At 38.2% G+C, this 23,159-nt stretch overlaps 1 protein-coding gene across 3 annotated transcripts in view; it reads right to left on the reverse strand.

Annotated features, from left to right (window-relative positions):
* Positions 1-1,927: 1,927 nt before the first annotated feature.
* LOC107751889 (trafficking kinesin-binding protein 1-like) overlaps positions 1,928-23,159 on the reverse strand; it is a 69,136-nt gene continuing 47,904 nt past the window's right edge. For all 3 annotated transcript variants that reach the window (XM_016567661.1, XM_016567663.1, XM_016567662.1), the window contains 14 exons: positions 20,013-20,089; positions 19,514-19,630; positions 17,488-17,588; positions 17,174-17,282; positions 16,206-16,284; positions 15,801-15,931; positions 15,181-15,255; positions 14,819-14,956; positions 10,871-10,947; positions 10,301-10,534; positions 9,057-9,388; positions 6,277-6,612; positions 4,386-4,488; positions 1,928-2,923 (listed from right to left, as the gene is read on the reverse strand). In XM_016567661.1, the coding sequence (XP_016423147.1) occupies positions 2,158-2,923; positions 4,386-4,488; positions 6,277-6,612; positions 9,057-9,388; positions 10,301-10,534; positions 10,871-10,947; positions 14,819-14,956; positions 15,181-15,255; positions 15,801-15,931; positions 16,206-16,284; positions 17,174-17,282; positions 17,488-17,588; positions 19,514-19,630; positions 20,013-20,089 (2,675 nt within the window). In that variant the 3' untranslated portion in view covers positions 1,928-2,157. The remainder of the gene's footprint in view (positions 2,924-4,385; positions 4,489-6,276; positions 6,613-9,056; positions 9,389-10,300; positions 10,535-10,870; positions 10,948-14,818; positions 14,957-15,180; positions 15,256-15,800; positions 15,932-16,205; positions 16,285-17,173; positions 17,283-17,487; positions 17,589-19,513; positions 19,631-20,012; positions 20,090-23,159) is intronic.

The raw sequence follows: 23,159 nt of genomic DNA on the forward strand, positions 1-23,159 counted from the left end.
TTTACGGCTAAGAGGCCTACATTTATATCGTAAAAACTACACAAAGGATTTATAAATAAAACATTTCTAGATTCGTCCAACCAAAATGTTTATCAAGTTTGAGGAGAAAACAGACCCAACTCTGTACAATCTTGCAAGAACAAAGTGTTTTGTATTTGTGTTCACAGTAACTTGCAGAGTTTCTATGGAAATCCTCTTCAGCTAGAGAATGTCATGTGAATATCATCACATAGTTAGTAAATAGCTGGTGCTCTTCAACACCAAGTGGCCTGTTGATCAGTCCGCTGTGGTCTGGACACGAGCATCTACTCACTCCATGCAAATTTACAAGACAAGGGCCCTAAAGGGTTACTGTCAGTTCAAGATCAAACCATGAGGATTTCAGAAAAGTGAACTGGCATATTATAGACCCCCTTGTTGTGGCCACTCTGGCGGTTTCTCTCGGACACGCACAGTGTTTGAATTACACTATACTGATACAGAGTTGCTGGTTCATTTAGATTGTAGGGACCAGAATTTATAACTGAATCAGATATGCTACTGAACCTAGATAGATAGAATTTAAATGATTTGGTGTGGCAAACACAAATGTAAAGCATTTCTGCATGCTCAGTGGTGGTGAAGCACACCCTCTTGTGGTCAACAAGGCTAGTGCATCTCATGCTTTCTAAAGAACGTTGAAAATGTCTTTGGATATTCATGGACATATACTTGAACAAACACATAATAACATTATTAATGGTGCAAAATAAGACTAACAAAATTATCGCAACTCGTTTATTGTTCCTCTGCAAAGGGGAGCTTCTAAAATTCACTTTTCACCAGTGTCATTGCTTTTACATTACTACCCCCCCACATTTGTACAAGTGAAACTTTCCTTCAGTAATCTGATGAAATAAACACCATTGAAATCAATGTTCAGCCATGGCAGATACCTCTGTAGTTCTGAAACACATCCAACGAAGGTCATGCTGATTAAATGTGCCCACACACACACATACAGTACACACACATTTACACCTGAGCAGAACGACTCATGCACTTTCAACTGTATGTGCTTCCTCTGCAATACACCAAATAGAATATATCCTTCAAATATCTGCATTGGGAAGTCAACATAACACATAGTTACAGTATTTATGTCAGTGCATACTGTGGCAGGCGAAGCTATTTTTATACAGTCTGTCCAAAAAAAAAAAATAATCAGGCACTATAAATTCCCATTGCACCCTTGAAATCTTTAAAGCTTACAATATATATTTCACTTGCTTTACATACGACACACATCAGTCAGTAGGTTCCAAAACCACAGCAAATGTACAGTTTTTTCAGTTGAACCTGACATCCTTTTGACCAATGAAATTGTAGTTGTGCAATATTCCCATCAAGCCTTCGATACTGCAATTCCAAATGCCATGTACATCCACACATACACTTATAAATAATGTTGGTCTCAACAAAAGGACATTAAAAGATGACTTAACATGAACACGATTGTGTTTCAAGTTCAAACTTGCTGCAATTCTCCATGCAGCACCTTCACAGCCCCGTGGTCTCGGTTTCTCTCTGAAGTATTTCAGTCAGTCGACTTTTGAGGATGTAAAACACAGAGAGTTTGTGCTAATGTGCAAATTATCACCAATTCACATCAACAGCGCCCTCTATTGAGAGTCGATTAGCATTAAGCATTAAGGTGCTATCTGTGCTCTTGCTAGCATCTCGATTTTGAAATGTCACATCGGAAGACCAGATTTACAACAACAACAACAACAAAAAATACACTTTCTTGCTTATCCTTGAGTAGATTTGAAATTCAAAAAGTGCTTAAATTAAAAGTAATTTTGGGGCATGCATTTTCTGCTCTGTTCATAGCTACATTTTCTCGCATCTAGCAAGTGCAAATTCCCTTTTTTTTTTCGCACAATGGCAAAAGCTTGGAATATACCAAGATATGTGACAATGCTGAATGAATTGTTCTGTATATGTTGGTCAGATGGACAGAGACAAAATAGGTTGTTATAGCAACTGTTATAACAAAATAATCTATACAAATATCATCTTAATAACAGGCACTAGAGTTGTCGCAGGGATGATATACTGTATCGATTCAAATTACAAATAAATGAAAGGCAAAAGGGGACGACAGAGAGGCAACATTCACTTTTCATTGAGGCTAGTTTGTCTGGGAGGCCCAGGGGCCAACAGCAGGTCCTCACTGGGAGGCCCCGGGCCCTTCATAGCCATACTAGCCCCAACCATAGCTGGGTAACTGCGGTTTCTTCTCATCCCTGAGTTCAGCACTTGCAGTCCCCCTATAGGGGAAGTTACAACAGTGTGGGCCCCAAATGGCGGTCCCGGCCTTCCCATCCCTGGGGTCAAATTTCTGGGAGCCAGGCTAAACTTCTTCACCTTGTCCACCAGTCTCAAGTTCTGCACACTGACTTCAGTCTGACACGGTGTGTCTGTCCGAGCCCTTTCGTCTGCCTCCCGCACTTCCTTCAGAATTGAGCTGGCTGGCCGTGAAGCCAGAAAGGTTTCGTAGGGGGGGTCTGAGGGGCTGTAGTCTACAGGGAACACGGGACTGGTGGGTTTGGATTTGCTGGGGGAGTTTGGAGGGGTGGAGGGGAGCGTGTCTGGGCCGGTGTGCGTAGGGGTGGCAGTGTGTGATGAACAGGGGTCTGGTGGAGGGGCTCGATCCGCCCGGTCCCAACTGAGAGGGTTATAGACAGCAGCAGATATACCTCTCTCCTGTAGGAGGCGCACTAGTCCCAGAGAGGTACTGGTGGTCTTGGTTGAGTCGCGGAGGTTGGTGAAACTCTCCGCCAGGCTGAGGCGACGAGGCGTGCAGGGAGTGGACACAGGGGTTGAGCGCAGACTGCTGTTGGACATCACACAGGAAGCCGGTGATGGACCTGACAAAAGACTGAAAAAGAAACACTTCATTAGTTTGACTTATCTAGTTATATAAGCCACATGTCAAACTGTGCATTGATAACTTTGTGAATACAATTAAATGAACTGAAATATTCCAATAGTTCTGCGAGTAATTCAATCAAAATGCAGGGAATTTATAAAAAAATAAAAAATAAAAAAAAGTAAGCTAATATATTAAATTCAATAGCATTCATTCATTATCATTTTGGACACAAATTCTTTTGATTATAGATTAACAGCCTGTTGACATCAAACCTCACGGGAGTTATATATTGTTACATTATTTGATTAGACATCATGGCTCTGTTATCATTCTGTTCTTTCATGCACTCTGCTTTACAATAATTTACAATACACCCACAGACATAATCACAGATTCATACACAGTTTGTGTTATTTACACATAAATTGGTTATGTCATAATGCTTAAAGTCTCCCAGAAAAAGGTTCTGGTGTTAGGTTGAGAAACATTCTTAAAATACATCCAGTTAGAACATTAGAGTGGTTTGTGTTTGGCTAGAGAATAGCACACTCCCATGACACAAGGTTTAATCAGTACTAGGCTAGTCATGCTATTCATCCTCACCCCCAGGGGGCCCTGCTCAGTGAGTCTGCTCTAAGCCCGCCACCAGAACTACATGATAGAGAGCCGCCTCGTCATCCTCGTCATATGACCTGCAGAGAGCCAGTTACACAGCTGTACAGTATGGTTGCTATAGAGACAAGCTATTTGTCTGGAACCCTTAATACAGATTTAAGACTGTACAATAAACCATAGGGTGTCCCATTTGTTGTATTATGGTTCCAAAGGTTGCTTCTCCCTGCTTTGCTCTTTTTATGTGCCCTCATTTGGAAGCCCCAGATTTCATAAAGGACTAGATTTATTGCTCAATTTTTGCCTGACCATTGTTCCCCCCCCCCCTTATTTTTCACCTACACTCTCACAAAACATCTTGGGGCAGTACCATCAAAGGGACAACTCTGTAACTTCTTTACCCACAAAAGGTTCATAATTAAGACTGTACAATAAACCATAGGGTGTCCCATTTGTTGTATTATGGTTCCAAAGGTTGCTTCTCCCTGCTTTGCTCTTTTTATGTGCCGTCATTTGGAAGCCCCAGATTTCATAAAGGACTAGATTTATTGCTCAATTTTTGCCTGACCATTGTCCCCCCCCCCTTATTTTTCACCTATACTCTCACAAAACATCTTGGGGCAGTACCATCAAAGGGACAACTCTGTACCTTATTTACCCACAAAAGGTTCATAATAGTACCTTTTAGGGATAGATATAAGTGTACTGCTCCAGTGACAAGCTTTAATCCTAAAGGCACAATTTTTGCACCTATTTCTGACTGTGTGCTAGCCAAAAATGTCTGATATGATCCATAAAATAATGTATACTAACAAGTAGTTAAGACAGTATTATGGAAAGACCACACAGTTTTTACCTGGGTGTGACTCTGGTGAGTTCATCTGTAGGGTGCAGGATCCTGCAGGTGGTGAAGGTGTATGTGGAGCTGGTGTGAGACATACATTTACCAGGGAAATGAACTGGGGAGAGCAAGAGAGGAGAGACAAACATCAGTACACAACACCATAAACACACTTAGGACCTCACAGAGGAAGTTAAAACTGCTTCAGGATCTGAGGAGACCTAATGCAATCTACTGTGGCATAATGCAATCTATTATTGTGCTTAAAAATGTGACTGCAGAATTGGGATCTTTACATTTACATACAAATCATAAAGTTTCAATTGTATGATTCATCCTGATGCAGTTTTAAATATCTTCACACAGCAGGAAAGAACAGTGGGAAAGAAGGAAGATCAAATTATGAATTTGATTATTACAGACAAGCTAGAACATATTATATACAGGAGCTGGCATTGTGTTTCAATAATTCTCTGCAGAAAGTTGTCAATTGTCATTAAAGGGATAGTTCACCCCAAACAAAACAAAACAAAAATGAACAAAAGCAAAAACCAAACACAGCTATTTACAAGTGTACTCAAGCCATCTGATATTCACAGAAAGTATGTGAGCATTGTGTATAAAACTCTAAAATGTGGCTTTCGGTGTTTGTGTAGTCGACAATCCTGAGTTTGAAAGCATGTGGAGTGCGTTTGTGTACATGTGGTGTCAATGTGACCTCTTTCCAGTGTCGTTAGAGTCTGTTCACTCACATGACTGTGGCTCACACCTCCACGTTTTTAATAGAACTCTGTAACATTATCCTTTGAACACACTCAGAACTCCAGCTGGATGCTAGTTACATGCTGGGGCTCCTGTTGGGAATGTGTCATGATGTGTGTTAAATGCATCCAGGGATGTGTATGTGTGATGTACAGTTTAATTTCAAACATCACACTCTGTGCTCACTTACAGGTTTATCAGGGGACAAGTGTGTGGAGAGAGTGAGTAGTAAATAAATGTGTTTTTCCCCCCAGGTGTTAAACTCTGGTAATGCAGGTAAGAAGAGAGACTGAGAGGAGTCTTTAGGAAATTAACTAGTGCTGAAAATGAGAATTGAGTCTAGAAGCTAATACTAAATATCACTTATTATCACACTCATATTTGTAAGTATAAGTATAAGAGTAGAGCTACCAATTTTATATAATATCAATGATTTGGTGTGAATTGTTAAAGGATAAATAAAAGCCTGCCAAGAGAAAAAAAAAAAAAAATAAATAAAATATATATATATATATATATACAGTATATATATATGAATAAACATAAATTAAGCATATTTTAGGATCATTCAGATTGCCCATTACTATAATACAATACATGTAGTATATTAGTATAATTTTATATGTAAATGGTATATAAATATAATTATAAAATTATATTATGCTATTGAATTATATTATTAAACTGTATTTAGTAATACATTTAATTAAAATGAAATGGCAAAACATTTCAGTTTTGATACAAAAATATTATTTATTAATATGTATTGTTATTTTATTTTTTATTTATTAATATTTAAAGCATTTTTCAACATGTATTCAAGAATTTCCAAAAGCTCAATTCTCATTTTTCAGCACGAAGAGCCAGAGAAATGACTGACAGGCAGAATGACAGTAAAATGTTAAAAAATTACTATACTCAAAAGAATATGGCAGCTGTCTTCAGGGTGAGTGGATGATGTGCAGAGGGTGTGTGCCTGCAGCTGAACGAGGAGAGAACCAGCTCATCCTAGACCCTCACAGGCACAATACAACTGGGGCTTATGGGTACTCCACTAGGCCATTGTCTGTTTTAAAATGAGGCTTTATGTTCCCTCCCCCCTAAGCCTGTCCAGAGGGTTAGTGGGGTTACGAGGGTCCCTCACCAGATAAGACCTCCTTCTCTACAGCCTCCATTCGATCTGACCCCACTCCAGGGGTCCCTCCATTTTCTCTGAGCTGTTCTTCCTGGTTATCAGGATTGTTGGCACGAGGTCGTCGCGAAGCAGGTGAACAAGGCAGAGAGCCCAGGCAAGAGGTAGAGATGGCAGATTGGGAATGCTGTCCTGGCTCATCTTCCTCCAGGTCAGTGAATTGGTACACCTCTTCCAGGTCCAGCTCCAGTGGTCGAAAGCCCTTGGTCACGACGCCCGGCCGCGTATCCAGGATGCCACCCAGGTGTGGCTGAGCGAGCTGCTGCCATGCGTGCAGAGTGGCCGAACCTGATGGGTAGAGGAAACGAGAGCGGAGATCAGATACAAACTGTAGCAAATGCAACAGTAGCAAAGAATGAACGCATCATGACATGATCTAAATATTGGGTTTCTGTTCAGTAATGTAAATGCTGCTAAAATGGCTAGTCCAGAAAAACTTTAGCACTTTAGCAACTCTGTAATATTGCGATAAAAGACATAGTTTTTAGATATAGACATAGAACTGATATGTGAGTCTTTGTAATGTAAGGTATGCCTGCATTCCATTCCATTTTAGGGATAAAATGATAATCTAACAAATTACTTAATATGTGTTTTTATTATTCTATTCTATTCTATTCTATGTCCAGATGTTCAGCAAATACATATTTAACTGATAACATGATCATAAATACATATTAAACTATTTAATATTAATAATTGAGTAATTTTAATTAGGGGTGTTTTTTCAGATTATAGTATGTACTGTAGTCTTGGATTTAATTAACTTTGCATGTAGTCCATTTTATTTTAAATACAATCTGTGCCCTTGAAAATTTCATGATACATAACCAAAGCTGTAATACACATTGACTCTTGCTGTGGACAGACTAAAACAAAGAAAGAGAAAAGAAGGAGGGAGAAATTAACGTTGTGTTTATTAGAGAGCTAAAAACAGACAGGTAAGAAAATGAAAAGATAAGAAAACAAAAGAAGGATGCAAACACACAAACTTAAAATTGACAGAAACGAAGGGAGTAAACAGATATAGCAATGTATAGTTCACCCAAAAAATTTAAATTCATATTGTTCCAAACCTGTATGAGTTTTCTGTGGAATTATAAAAGAAGATATTTTGAAAGAAATGGCTCAGTTTTGTTTCCATCAATGGTAAGCAAAATGAATTGGTTACCAACATTCTTTAAAATGAACTCTTTTGTGTTCAGCAGAAGAAAGAAAGTCATACAGGTTTGGAATGTCATAAAGGTGAGTGAATGATAGAATTACATTTTTTGAGCCAACTATTCCTCAAAAGCCCTTTCTCTGGAGCTAATCTATTAGATTTCCTGTCAGTACCTTTTAAAACATACTCAAAGATGCTAACGAAATCAGAGCATTGATCATTTGTTAACATGCGTCTGAGTTTTCTGCAATTCCTAATAAGCTTTACTAATGGGTAGGCTATGTCACGCTGCCTAGTTTATCTTTTAACTATAACCAGCAGAGGTCGCTAGAGATATGATTATGAATCATAAGGCTGTGAGTGGTTTACAGTTAACACTTATCTAAAACTGAAGAACATGACAAACTGTTGCAGCCCTATTATTCAAAGCTAAATTAATTCAGTGACCCTGTTGTTGACGTGAAGATAATAAACTCCACAAAAAACAATAAGTGAAAGATAAGCTTTGAAGAAGTATGTTTCTAACTTTTTGTAAATGAAAAACACCATTTTAAAATACGCCTTAGTACCACCACTATGAAAAAAAAAATATATATATATATATATATATAGAGAGAGACTATAAAGTGCATCATGGATAGAGTTGTGCTCCTCACATTAAATCCTAATTTTCAAATGCAGTTCTATGTGCATGTGTATATATATATATATATATATATATATATATATATACACATATACACACACACACACACACACACACACACACAAAACAGGAATAATTACAGTTTTTATGTTTTTGAAAAGTCTCTTACGCTCAGCAAGACTGCATTTAAATGATCAGTTATATGAACAGCAAATAAACAGTAAAAACATTTGTGGTATGTGTGTCATATTGTGACATTTGATTATAAATTAGAAGTGTTTTTGATTACAATAAAAATATTTTGTAACATTATAAATGTATTTATAAATTCAAAAGCATTTTTATAAATTGAAAGCATTATTGCTTAATAGAAGTATTTTTTCTTTCTTCTTTTTTAAATTTTACTTAGTCCAAACATTTCAATGGCAGTGCATCATGGTTTCCACAAAAATATTAAGCAGCAAAAAATATTTTCAACATTGATAATAATAACAGATGTTTTATGCACCAAATCAGCATATAAGAATGATTTCTGAAAGATTACGTGACACTGACGTTTTGGGTAATGGCTGCTGAAAATTAAAGGAATAACTGATATGTTAAAATACATTAAAATAGAAAATAGTTATTTTGAATTAGTAATATTTCATAATACTACTGTTTTTAATTGCATTTCTTATAAACACAGCCTTGGTGAGCATAAGAGACTTTTAAAAACATTTAAAAAAAATCTTCTACATTCCAAACTTTTGACCAGTAGTGTGTATATAGTGTGACATGTCTAAATCTCAAGCCAGCAGCGAGGTTGTGTGTGTCTGAAATAGAAGGAGTGTTGTGTAGACAGGTCTTCAGCACTGTGGTGCATTAATGCCCACAGAGCATCAAACAATAAGAGGGTGAAAGGCCTGGACTTGGCTCGGTCACCTTCCAGAGGCTTGACGATCTGGAGTTTCTCCGGCAGGTAGGATCGGACGCTGTAGATGGAGTAAACCGAGTGCAGGGTGCCCAGAGACATGATGCTGTCTGCCGGAGTGAGGGGGCCGCCGTCTTCACTGCCACTCCCACCATCTCGCTCCTCGTACAAGTCGCTCTTCTCTTCCGCCAGGGCGTTGAGTTTACGCTCTCTCTCCTCCTCAAAGAAACGCCGCTCGCTAATGTAGTTGTCCCGTCGAAGGGAAAGACGACGCAGTGCCGCCTCCAGGTCACGAGAGCCGGGTGTGCCAGGCGTGCCAGGCTTTCTGTTGGAGTCATCAGAGCTGGAACAAATATTACAGACAAAGATTCAAACAATACAGTGTGGTCCAATGTCCACTAATGAAGAACTTACACACACACACACACACACACACACACACACATACCTAAATGTAACAATTTCTATTGTTTTAATATAAAATAGAACCAACAAATCAATATAAATCTTGCCAGTGCAAATATGTAAGCTGATAATTATTTTCATGTTACAGTATAACTGCAATATATGATAAAAAGCTAATATTCTCTCTCTTTTTTTTAATTTTTATAAATAAATAGAACACTAGTTACACTAAAGTCAATCTACAAGTTCGGAAAAATGGATATGGAGTTTTTAAAGATGAATCAATAATCAATATAGTAGTTATAGTTACTACAGATTAAACTAAACAAAACTTTTTTCTCTAAAACGTATAACATATATATATATACATATTTCTTTATATATATGATTCATTATATATATGATTTCTTATTTTTTTTTGCATGTTTGTCACACTTTAATGTTTCAGATCATCAAACAAATTTAAATGTTAGTAAAAGATAACACAAGTGAACACAACATGCAGTTTTTAAATGAAGGTTTTTATTATTAAGGGAAAACAAAATCCAAAACAAACTGGCCCTGTGTGAAAAAGTGTTTGCCCCCTAAACCTAATAACTAGTTGGGATGGAAATCTTCAGTGACACATTATTATTAAGAAATCAATCTAATATACTGATTTGGTGCTCAGTTATTATAATTTATTAAAAATTTGTAACTAATTGTAACCATGTCATTTTTCCAAATGATGTCCCTGGAGGTCCTCAAATAGAAAAAAAATGTCCCCAAACTATAGTTAAGAAAACACACAACACAATTCTATCATACTGCTGAAACATTTATGGTTTAAAACCGTGTTTGATGCTCTTACCCGTCCTGATGTGACTGGGTTTCCATCAGCATACTGTTAGTGCGGTTGTCCATTTCAACACCGTCCCCTCCGTACATGCTCGAACGGGGTGTGCTCAGACAACTAGAATGCCTGGAATTCGTACAGGATGTCTGATTGGACCCTGGGATGTTCATGGGGGACGGGCTCATGGAGCACAGCCGAACAGTCTGGTTGATGTTACGCACTGTCTCAAAGACACGTTTAGGGTGCAACCTGAACAAAAAGAGAAGACAAGAATGTACAGAGGTTCATGCGAAACGTTCTGAGGTTTTTTTCTCTCTCTCCTTACTCTCCTTAAACAGTTCAGATGGATTACAATGCCATCCTTAGATGATTTGGACCTACAACCATTCGATTATCCGCTCAGATCTTTAACCAGTAAGCTAAACTGATGAAAATATAATAGGAAAACATTTTAAACATACAGTGCCTTGTAACAGAGATTAGAATATATGTTATATTGCTCTGAAACTGACTCTGAATGCAAATTCTTAACTCATGCAGGATATGGGACATAGGCAGAACACAAGAAATTAAACACTAATACACCTTTGTTCCTCTACGTCTGGATCAGACATCTGAATCTCTTTTCTCATGGAGCCTTCGATTTCAGCAGCTAAAGAGTCCTGTTACACACAAAGCACAAACACACCATTAGCCAGGGGAATAACAGTGATATCATATGTATACTAGTGTATATATAGCATACTAGTGTACTGCTTACTGTAGCACACACTAAATAACAATAAATGCTTTAAAACAGCAATATACTACAGCTGATATCACATGACCTTATCAGAATATTTAATTCAGAAATGTCCTCATAACTCTATATAGATAGATAGATAGATAGATATATAGATAGATAGATATTAATTTAATGATAAATAATTCACAAATTAATAATACATTTAGGGCTGTCACTAACGATTATTTTGGTAATTGAGTAATTGGCTCCACAGCCCTGGCCAGGGATGTCAAATCATGCCCTTCGCTTGCGAGAGAAGGTCCGTCCTCAGTTGTATCGGCCAAGGAGCTGTCGATAGCAGCTGAATCAACTCAGGGAACTATATCTGATTCCTCCAGAGTGGGGCTACCAAGAGGACCAAATATCTGACTTCCCTGACTCGTCTGATGACCTGAGGAAGCAGGGCAAGTGGGGGCATACAGGCAAGCGCTGGGCCAATCGTGGGCCAGGGCATCTTGCTGTATCGAAAAGTAAATTGGGCAGTGAAAGTTGTCTTCTGAGGCGAAGAGGTCCACCTCTGCCTTGCCGAAGACAGACCAGATCATTTTAACCATTTGGGGATGTAGTCTCCATTCTCCTGGAGCCACATTGTCCCTGGACAACATGTTTGCCCCTTGGTTCAGTCTGCCTGGCACATGAACTGCTCTCAGCATTGTGCCCATAAAAGGAGGCGTCGAGCTATCCTGTGTGAAGGGAATGTGATCTGAGACCGCCTTGGCGATTGATAAAGGCTACCTCATGCGAATCTCATGTTGTCCGAAAGGACCAGGACGTGGTGTAAGCGTTGCTCCCGGTTTTACCAGGAGCCGAATGCCAGTCTGCCCTCATACAGGGCTCCCCAACCTGAGTTGGAGGCATATGTCGTAACCACCTTCCTTCTGGAGGTCAGTCTCAACTGACGTAATCCATGCCCGCAACCGAGCAGAATCAATAACTGCCCCCAGAAAGACTACTTGCTGGCTGAGAGACAAAAAGCTCTTGGCTAAATTAATTCTCAACCCAAGCCGTTCCAGGTGTCTGAGCAGCAGCGGCCTGCGAGTGATGAGTTCCCATTCTGATCTGGCTAAAACCAGCCAATCGTCGAGGTAGTTCAGAATGTGGATTCCCATCTGTCTCAGAGGGGAAAGAGCCACGTCGATGCACATCGTAAAAGTGTGTGGGGCCAGAGAAAGTCTGAATGGCAGGCCTGTATATTGATAGGCCACTCCCTCGAATGCGAATCTCAAGAATGGTCTGAGATGGGGGCTATCTGGATATGAAAGTAAGCATCTTTCAGATCCACTGATAGAAACCAGTCCTCAGGGCATACTTGCGTGAGGATCTGTTTCAAAGTCAGCAACTTGAACGGCTGATGGCTCATGAGCGAGTGGTTCAGATGCCTGAAATCGAGAATGGGTCTGAGCCTGCCATCTTTCTTGGGAATGAGTTTCCATGGCTCCTTTTGCAAGCAGTGTTTGTACTTTGGACCGGAGAACGTGAGCATCGTTGTCCCGTACCGTAGTTTGAATGATACCTCTGAAGCGAGGTGGCCTGTGAGTGAACTGAAGCAAGTAGCCTCGTTCTATGGTTTTTAGAACCCAAATTGACACATCCAGGATAGCTTTCCAAGCCTGAAACCGGATGGCAAGTGGTCTGAGTTTCTCGAATGGTAGATCGCCGCACGGAGGCAGGGAACTGACATTCGTGGTAATGAGAAGAAGAGAAATTTTGAGTATGTGGATCTCCTATCACAGCGGGAGTTTGCTTGGGTGCGCACTGAATGGGAAGGACGGACGCAGCTTGAATGGAGCTTCCATCGCTCAGTGTTAAGTGGAGGGATGGAGAGCAAGTGCGAGACTTCTTCGAGGGAGTTCTGGCCTCGGTGAGAACTGTCCCTGTCCCTGATCTCCGTTAGATTTAGCCAGCACCACCAAGTTGGCCATGTCCTTGCCGATCACCTGCACAGTGGCCTTAGTAGTGAGCAGAGCAAAGTCAGTCACTTTGCGCAGCTCTCTGAAGGCATCAGAACTTTGGCTGGACTCGTCCATGGTGTGGAGAAGTTTAGCCTGGAACACTTGGAGCACCACCATCGTGTGAAGCGCTGAGTCAGCCTGGCCAGCCACTGAATAAGCCCTGTTCACTAGGGCTGAGATAGTCCTGCAGGGCGTAGATGGGTGCGCTGCATGGGTTTTCAACCCCAGGGCCGATGGAGGGCACAGATGCACAGCAACCGCCTCTTCCAGAGGAGTGAGCTTGCTCTAACCTTGTTCTTCAGAGCCATCAACAGTGGTGAGAGTGGCCACAAGTAGAGGGATTAACATGCGCAGAGTAGGGGGCAGGCCTGGTGAGTTCCTCATTAACTGTCAGCAGAAACAGGGCGGCCATTGGCGGGAGGATTGTTGACGGCGTCCCTTCAGGTACCACTCATCATGAGGGCAGCGGGCAGGCTCTTCTGGAGCCAACCAAGCCAGGCCGAGATCCTCCACAGCCTTGGTTAGGACGCGGATCATCTTGCTGCCCATGCTGGGCCGTGTTGTTTGAGTCGGAGTAGGGGTGTTGGGTTCTTCGCCAGAACACTCTTCTGCATCTGAAGCCGTCAATGACACAGAGTCATCCACGGCAGCTTCCTCCTGACCCGCTGAAGGAAATCGAGCCGTTCGCAGCCGAGCGACTGATGACTCAATACGTGCAGTTCACGTTTATTCCTCAAGGTGGCACTGTTTGATACACAATAGTTATGTGATGTTTCACTCATAATTATTACTTATTGTGGTGAATAAGCTACCAGTGATCAAAATATTGATTTTGAAATAATTGAAAACGATAGTTTAGAGAATATGGTTAAGATCACAAATGTGAGCCAGATGCTGAATGTACTGGGAAAATGCACTCTGACGATGACAGTGATGTAAAATGTAACAAAATATGCTTTATTTTATTCTTTTGTAATTGTTAGCAAAATATCAAGAGAGTTTTATGCTTTTGCAGAGAACCATCTGTGTTAGATATACAGATCCAGGTCGCTAAAGACCCGAATATGTAATAATGATTGGCGAAACATCCATGCATTTAAGGGTTAATATTGACAAAACAACATTTAATTAAAATGTCCAATTAATCTTTAATATTTGATTAATGTTTTTTTTACAACAGAAATGCTACAGCCACTGTAATTTCGTGAATATGTGGACATCAAAACGTGTAAACTCGTGTTGGCATAGGTTTATAAATGATTTACCTTACTAATCTGATAAAACGGTGCACGTTGCGTTCCCAGATGAATCTTATAATAAACCCAAACTCACAGCAATATGCAAAGATGGAGTTTGAGATGCTCCACACATGCAAACGATAGCAGTTTGTGTGGAGCAGCATTTCCTGTGAATGGAGCCGCTCTGAGATGCACGAACGTAACCTACACGCATGCTCGCATATATTAAACCTGCATCGCATTTATTTATTTAACTGAATTGTAGTGTTTGTGAATTCACAATAGTACTATGCTTTATTATGATTTTCAAAAGGGTTTAATATATCATGCAGCCTTAGAAATCTGTATAGTAATGCATTTCATGGATTCTTGTCCGTGGAATGTGCCACTTCCAGTATTTTGCCGGTCACTCGACACGGGCAAAACGCAATCGAGGATTTTTTATAATCAAGTACTCGAATTGAATCGAGGAATCGTGACAGCCCTAAATACATTATTACATTTACAATTTTAACAAAATATTAAAACAATAATAATTTTCTTGTTGTCCGTTTCTCACCATGGGGAAGAGGCCGAGTGAGTGGAATCGTCGCGGTGTACTTAAAGGCAGCGTTTTATTCCTGAAGTTCTTCAGTTCCTCCTGAGCTTCATGAAGCATCTCCATACATTCAGCATACTTATCCTCCAGCTCCCTCAGCTACAGACAGAAAGAAACAGATAAAGACTGAGATAAAGAAACTGATAGCAGGTGAAAACAGCAGTGAAATTAATTTAATCAGTCAGATCACTGTTTCAATTCAAATCTCACAATTCAAAGGATAATACACATCAATTTTATGGTTAATTGTTACATGGCGGCATTTTAGTTGAATTACAGTATATGAATATGCTGGTGCGTTTGAGTGTGTGTGCACGTGTTACCTCTGCTGTTAGTGCTCTTTGGGCATCTTTAGCAGCTCCCAGGTGCTGGGTGAGCTCTTCATTTTCTAGTGCATACTGAAAAATAACAAACATTACACATGAATACACAGACAGAACTTTGCTTCCTATAACTGACAGCACAACAAACTAAACTAAATGAGAACCAAATAAAAAACTGTTGTGATTATGCTTCACTAATACATTTCTTATTAGCAATGAACATTGAACACAACAGCATTAATTTTGGTTCTTATATCACACTCAGCTGACTCACTCTTATCATCTGATCGTGGTTGTATCTCTCTATTAGTGCTATTGGATCTTAGAAAAAATTATTACCAACAATATTAATATTATTACTATTAAAATGTATCAGTAATAATAATAATAATAATAAATAGCAGGTGATGTATTCCTGTAACTGGCTATTTAGCAGGTTGTGTTAAATGGTTTTATCTTGCAAAGTTTTTAAATATAGTTTTAATATACAGTAGTTTTATATTTATAAGATTGTATTTTGTGTTATATTGTCCAATTCTGTGTTATATTGACCAATCTGAAACAAGCATTTCAGAGAGCCATGTATTAATCACGTCTACTGGACAGTGAGGAGAACTCACAGATTTGGCTTTTTTCTGCAGGTCCACGATCTGAGAAAGGAGGTGTGTGATTTCCTCTTGCTGCCGAGAGGCGTCCTCTGTTTTCTTAGCCAGCTCCTCCGCAATCGTAGAGATCTGTATGTTAGCATCTCCTAAGGGGGAAGAGATAGACTTCATGTGTCAAACGCACCCTTAGTAACAAAAACCATGGAAAGTCCCCAATCCCCATTCAAAGCAAGTTATACATTAGCCCCTCAGTATGTGCAGTTCAAGCCATTAATAACTAAACTGTTATACTACAATGATGGACCAATAAGGTAATGAATAGCATACATTAATTTAACTAGTGTAGGATGATTATGTAATATCAAGTTTACACTGGGAGGGAATATGATCGTTGATGGTGTAATAGGTGGATCTACTCACTGAGTTCTTTAACGCAGTCATTTACAAGCTGTTGTTCCTTTTCTTCATACGAGATGGTCTCTGTCTCCAAGTGATTTGCCTATAAACACGCACACGCATGCACACACACACACGCACACACACGTTAAGGAATGATCTGAATAAACAATGGAGGCATCATTTTACAAGACTCATTCTTTGTTTCAGTGTTCTTGTCAGAAGAACAGGTTGTGTCTAGTGCCCGTGTTTTAGAGCAAAACAATGTAGGCTGAATTTAATCTACAGCAAAAGGCAAAGCTATGGAGTTGATACACAAGCTTGTTGTTTTCATGTCTTGGCCCAGTTTAATGGGGTTCACATAAACTGAGAAATATTATACTGTGATGTCTTTGGATTTGTGTTCATCTGTTGTTACTGAAGTTTCTAAAATGTTTTGTTGTGAATAGGTCCTTGTGTAGGTGTGGATGAAGATTTCATTGTCAGTGAGGCATGCAATTCCACCTGTCTGTTGGGGTCAGATGCCCCACACATGTCACTGCAGATCTACAGTTACAGTGAGGGGGAAATACATCAAGAAAGAGAGACATTCTGATGTGACAGTGAATTTACCTCTGACTCTTTTGCAGTGTCAAAAACTATAATCACATAATCTAAAATGTTTACAATTTTTAAACTTTTAAAAGGTATTAAGTTATACAAATTTAATTTTTAACTACCCACATATCTTTGTGGGTGTGTTTATAATTTGGTTATAAGTTATCATATTATTATTATTTCCAAGTTTTATTTTACTAAAGCGCACAGATAACTGGCAAATATCTTTATCTGGGAATGAAGCTGTTACATATTTTGTTTGTCTTGGAAATGTGATATACCTCTGAAATGTCATATACCTCTGATAAGTTTGACTGGAGGCTGTTTCGAATAATATTATGCAAAGCATTCTTATGAGCAGCTGAAGGATGTGAGGCCAGGCCTCACTCTCTCACCTCTGATCGCAGGACGATGTTCTCTTCCTCCAGGTCAAAGAGTTTCTTCTGTAGTGAATCTAGAGGGAGGTAATTCGGGACCGTAAAAGACGAGTCATTTCTGCGAATACTGCAAAGAAAAATCACAAACAGATGTGCCTCCTTTAGTACATAGAAATCGCCTCACTGAAAATAACAGATTTGTAAAATTTTCAGGCAAAAATAGAAAAATATTAGCACTCCACACAATTTGAGGTATCATTCATTCTTTATTAATGCATGAATGATACCTCAGATTGTGTGGAGTTCTATTATTATTGGACTCATGGACTCACGGTGTGCTAGAAGCAGACTCTCCATCACTCTCCTCAGCTGCACTTGTGTAGAACTGCAGGAGTTCCTCCTTCATCGACAGATCGTGACGCAGCTGAGACACCTGCATGGACGCATATAAACAGTCACTGTATGCACACAGCAATAACTGTAGACTCAAATAGACTGTGTCGTTTTGTACAAGAATGTTTTTAGATAAAATCTTTTATGCTGCTAAAAAAGAATGTTCTTTAAAGGTTATTTACACATAGTAATACTGTACTTAGTAATACTAAGAACCATTTTATGCTGACATGGTTCTTTATGTTTAAAGGGGTTATATGATGCGATTTCAATTTTTCCTTTCTCTTTGGAGTGTTACAAGCTCTTGGTGCATAAAGAAGATCTGTAAAGTTGCAAAGACTAAAGTCTCAAATCCAAAGAGATATTCTTTATAAAAGTTAAGAGTCAACCACGCCTACCTAAAACGGCTCGTTCTAACACGCCCCAACATACCTACGTCGCTCTGTGGGAAGATTTGCATAACACCGCCCAAATGTGCACGCAAAGAAAGAAAGCGTGGTTTCAGGAACAGCAGTAGTGTTAATGCAGCCATGTCAGGGAGACGCTGTGTGATTCAGTGCGAAAGCAAAAGCACTTTATTTGGCCTTCCGAAAGTAGATGCATTTAGGAATCTTTAAGATCACTTACAACAGAACAGCAATGCATTTTATGGACGACCGTTTCATGAACCTAGGAGAGGAGGTAATTCTGACTTTGCTATGACAATCTGGCGCTTCTGAATCAGCTACTGTTTTGTTATTAGCTTATTTTATGGAGGACTGTTTCCTGATCCTGGAAGAGTAGACTACAATGCCGTCTGTTCTGACTCACAGACTGTAAGTAAGTTTTTTTATATTTAAAGAATTTGCCACTGATGATTCAAACGCGAGTTTTTTGTGCAGTGTAGAGTAGCACTTGATGTTTATCATTTCTCCGATCACAAATGCAGACATGGTTTTATGTTACACTCCGGCCGGACAGGGCATCACAATATGGTAAGGGGCGTAACATTTCTGTCACACGCTTGAGGTATTCGGCCAATCACAACGCACTGGATAGCTGGCCAATCAGAGCACACCTCGCTTTTCAGACCGATGAGCTTTGTAAAAATCGACGCGTTTCAGAAAGGCGGGGCATAGAGAAGAAACAATAATGTACAGTATGTGGAAAATAATGTTTTTTTAACCTTAAACCGCATAAACACATTTCATTACACCAAATACACAAAATAATGTTCTTTTTAGCAGCATCATATGACCCCTTTAAGTTATTTATTCCCGCCTTTTTGCTTCTTAAAATAAATAAATACTTTCAAAGCCACCTCATTATTGATTTTCTGGAGCTCCACCTTCACAGACTGTCAACAGGTACTTTATATCCTTCTTAAAATGTCCATAAATTTTAACTTACAAAGTGTAACTGGACAGTTTCCTATCAATAATGTTTTATTTCTTGATGTATTTATATTCAATGTTAATTATAATTTATGCATTCAACTAATGACTGTTGTTAGCACACCATCATTTTTGGTACAATTTCCCATGTCAATAAAAATATAAATACCTAACTGACAGTTGCTGTCAGTGTTTTTTTTATTTTTTTTATGGAAAACCCTAATAGAGGTTTCAAGGTATTATAAGACAGTGCAGATATAAACATAAAATGAATAAATAATAAAATAAAACTAATATTAAATAATTATTAATGAACCTATTGATTAAAAGTTCTTTAAAGAACCATTAAGGTTCTATATACATCCCTTTTCAAACTATGGTTCTTCATGGAACCTTTTCAGAAGGGGTCTTTTTAGTATCAAAAAGGGTTCTGCTATTTTTGCGAGCTTAAACAACCCTAATCTGGTGCTGTTTAAAAACATTCTTCTTTAGAGGGTGTGTAATTTCGGGCACCACTATTGACACTAAATTTAGAAAGAAAAGATGACATTAGCCAACAGGCTTGTCTCACCTTTCGGTTTTCTTCTCTTACCTCTTCTCGTATGTGCTCCACCTGCTCCTCCAGGAAGGTGTTCCTCTCGCTGAGGGTTTTGTTCTTTTTCAGCAGGGACTGGCCAATACGAGCCGCCAACTCCAAATCCCGCTCTTTCTGAATTGACACACAAAGGAACACAAAGTGACCCCATAAGTTTTCTGTTTAGCTTTACATTCACTATCAAACTGTGCTAATCTGGATAGCATGAGACTTTCAGAGGCTTTAGAACTACGTTTTACAGAAACTGAATATAAATAGATGAAAATCCTGGTTCGTGAAAAAAACCCATCATGGATATTATATCTAGTTCACAATAATTATAATCTGGGAACATCATCCAGTGCAGGAATGCAAAACTGTGGATGATACTTATGCAATCATGAACTATTATGGTACACTGTTAGACCTACATCACAACACGTGAGACACGCTTTACACCAAAAAAAAAAAAATCCTTCACTCTATTTTTTTGACCCATCCTTCCACTTAGGCTTACCTCCTCCAGGAGACGTGTCACAGCATCTATATCATTATATGTCTTAGTCATCTGGCCCACTCGATCAGCACATAGAACTGTGGGAACAGAGGAATAAAAATGAAAAATGACATACTCAATGACAAACTCAAAATAAACAATTCTAAGTTACAGGTACACTCTGTTTGAAACACAAAAGTACCAGTATATAAAGTAATAATAATATGTGTTTACATGCTCAGAACACATCTGGATATTTATTACTTGTGAAAAAAAAGTCAACTTGAACATACTTTAAAAAATATACTTATTATGAATATATAAAACATACTTATTATGAAAATAATATACTTTAAATGAATATAACATTACTGAACGTTTTTTTTTTGTGCATGTTTTCAGCAAATGAAAATAGATTAAATTTATATTAAACGCAATTAGCTGAACTTCAGTTTGCTTTAGTGTGACCCACTTAAGTAGGACTTAAGTACATCTTTATCCCCCGGTTTCACAGACAAGGCTTAAGCCTAGTTTCAACTGAAAGAAACTTGTACTGATTGATCTTGAAATATGTCAGTGCCCTTGTTTTGTATCAAGATGCACACCAGTAATGTTATTTCTAAGGCATGTTTATAAAAATTACTTTAAAATCCTAATTGAACTATGGCCTAGTCCTGGCTTAAACTAAGCCCCATCTGTGAAACCGGGCCTGTATGTCAAAAACAGTCATGAAAATACTCTCTGAAAGTATACTTAAATGGCCTTTTTTAATTTCATTAATATTATATCTGCAAGAACAGTTTTTTTTAAAATATACTTTTAGAATTTGAATACATTTAATACATTCAATACAATTAAGTGCACTTCTTTTTTTCACCAGGGATGACGCATGATTTTGATTCTCTTTGCAGTGATTCCAAAATACGAATTAATATAGACCTTATGCATCGGAGAAACAAGCACAAAGCCATCTTTAGAATTTTGTCTTTGAACTTCCGTTTTTGCAGTAGCTCTATAGAATCACTGCTGAAGAGTAATTCGCTGGTGAAGTGGATTTACTTATTGTAGAGTTAACGAAAGTTTTCATGAGCATTGTAATGTTCGAAGCGGATGTTATAAATGTCAGTAGGAAGACTTTAAAATGAGAGGTTAATTCATAAATTCGTACGACCTTACCTAGAAATACAAACAGAAGATAGAAGGCAACGAGCACAGCGCTGAAAAAAGGGGCGGAGCTACATAAGGTCTATAGAAGGATCAAATAATGATTTATAAACTGATGATTTATATTCAACCAATGTATTGGCTATTTTCCAGCTTATATTGTCATCACATGGTCTAACTGACTTTCTTCCACAATCTTATCTTTGCTATAATATAGATCTCTTCTCCAGGGAAATCTTCTATTTTATCACAATGGAGATAAAACACAACCATTACCATCATCATATTCTGTCATTATCAACAAGTCAGCATATTCCAGCTTATAAATAACTCAATGGATTTATTATAGTCACAACCAGCAGATCCTTCCCTGCCGACATGTTTGAAGCAAAGCATTTTTAGTACAATATAAGAAAATATTTTATTGCATGATAAAAAAATATTAGCATGCAATAAAAATGTGGCCCAAAGATAAATTTACAATATAAGAAAATATTCTATATTGCATGATAACAAATATGATCATGCAATAAATGTCCTGGTCCAAAGATGAAATTAACTATTTTACAGAGCAATGAGCAATATAATTAATCATAAACTAAATATATGCATAATAGAAACTCACATTTTTCATTACATTAACATGTTGCCCATTTTAAAGCTGCAGTGTGTGATTTCTGCACCACTACAATTACCAAACAAAATCGTCATTTCACAGGTTTGACAAACACATAGTGCCGTCCCAAAACTCAGACCATTTTTGACTGGTCAGGATGCTCAAAAAAAAACAGAAAAAAAAGAATGTTATGATAGTTTACACTTTTAAGGGAATCTATTTTTTATTTTCATTAGGACAACTAACACTACATTTACATTATCGCTGTACTGCTGGTGAGAAGGACACTAGAGAACATGATAATGCTTCCAACAATTCAAAAGCAGCACAAAAAAACTCTTTGAGTTAAGTATGGTGTTAAAGAATCAAATGCAAAGCAGACATTTCCATCTGCGTCACACTCAGTACAGAGAGAGCAGAGACTCTACCCAGCCAGCACCTGAATCCAACACCCAGATATTGACCTGCAACACCCAGCTATAAACCACACAGAAACATTCCCGGAGCAAGACTCATTTAAACACTCATCAGCTCCATACTTTATTCTTCTCCTGAAACTATCAACTCAGGCAATAATGCAGAACATTTTCAGTGTTATTTGATCAAGGTTGAAAGTATTTATTTAGGAGCAATAGTTTGACGCATGGTTTCATTATATTGTACTGTAGGTTAAACTTAGATCAGCAGATCTTGTTATGAACTGTGAGTCACTCTACAACAATGGCTGATAGGATTCGGATGAATAGTAAACCTAACAAATCCACCCAATGCATCTCAAAGTACAGCAATGGTATTGCTGTGTGCTATTATTCTCATTTAAGAACAATTATAGTTCCTGAGAACAAACCAAAGTCCTAAACAGATCAGCCTCCAATCGTATTGAATAATTCAACCACCAAAATCAATAATAAAAATCATAATGTTAAAAATTCATAGCAAATTGCAGTCTCACTTGACAGAAGCTTTCCATACTAACTCCAAAAAATATAAAATAAAAAAGATCACTGAAACGATGTTTGGACAATTTGAACTAAATTAGTTTTCTTGTGATTTTAAAGACTATTAGATCTAAAGGCTTGAAGCTTAAATGCTTGAAATTACTTTTATTAAATATAAATAATAACACTTCACAAAAAAATATACACTACTGTTGAAAAGTTTGGGGAAGGCAAGATTTTTATTTTTTTTTCCCAAAAGGTTTTTTGAAAGAAGTCTCTTGTTTGATAAAAAAAAAAAAAAAATCAATGAAAAATACAGTAAAAACAGCAATATTGTGAAATATTTCTACAATCCAAAATAGCTGTGTTCTATGTGAATATCTGTTAAAATTTTATTTATTTCTGTGATGCGCAGCTGTATTTTCAGCATCATTACTCCAGTCTTAAGTG

Source organism: Sinocyclocheilus rhinocerous, unplaced genomic scaffold, assembly GCF_001515625.1.
Source record: "Sinocyclocheilus rhinocerous isolate Xijiao unplaced genomic scaffold, SAMN03320098_v1.1 scaffold752, whole genome shotgun sequence".
Classification (NCBI taxonomy): domain Eukaryota; kingdom Metazoa; phylum Chordata; class Actinopteri; order Cypriniformes; family Cyprinidae; genus Sinocyclocheilus; species Sinocyclocheilus rhinocerous.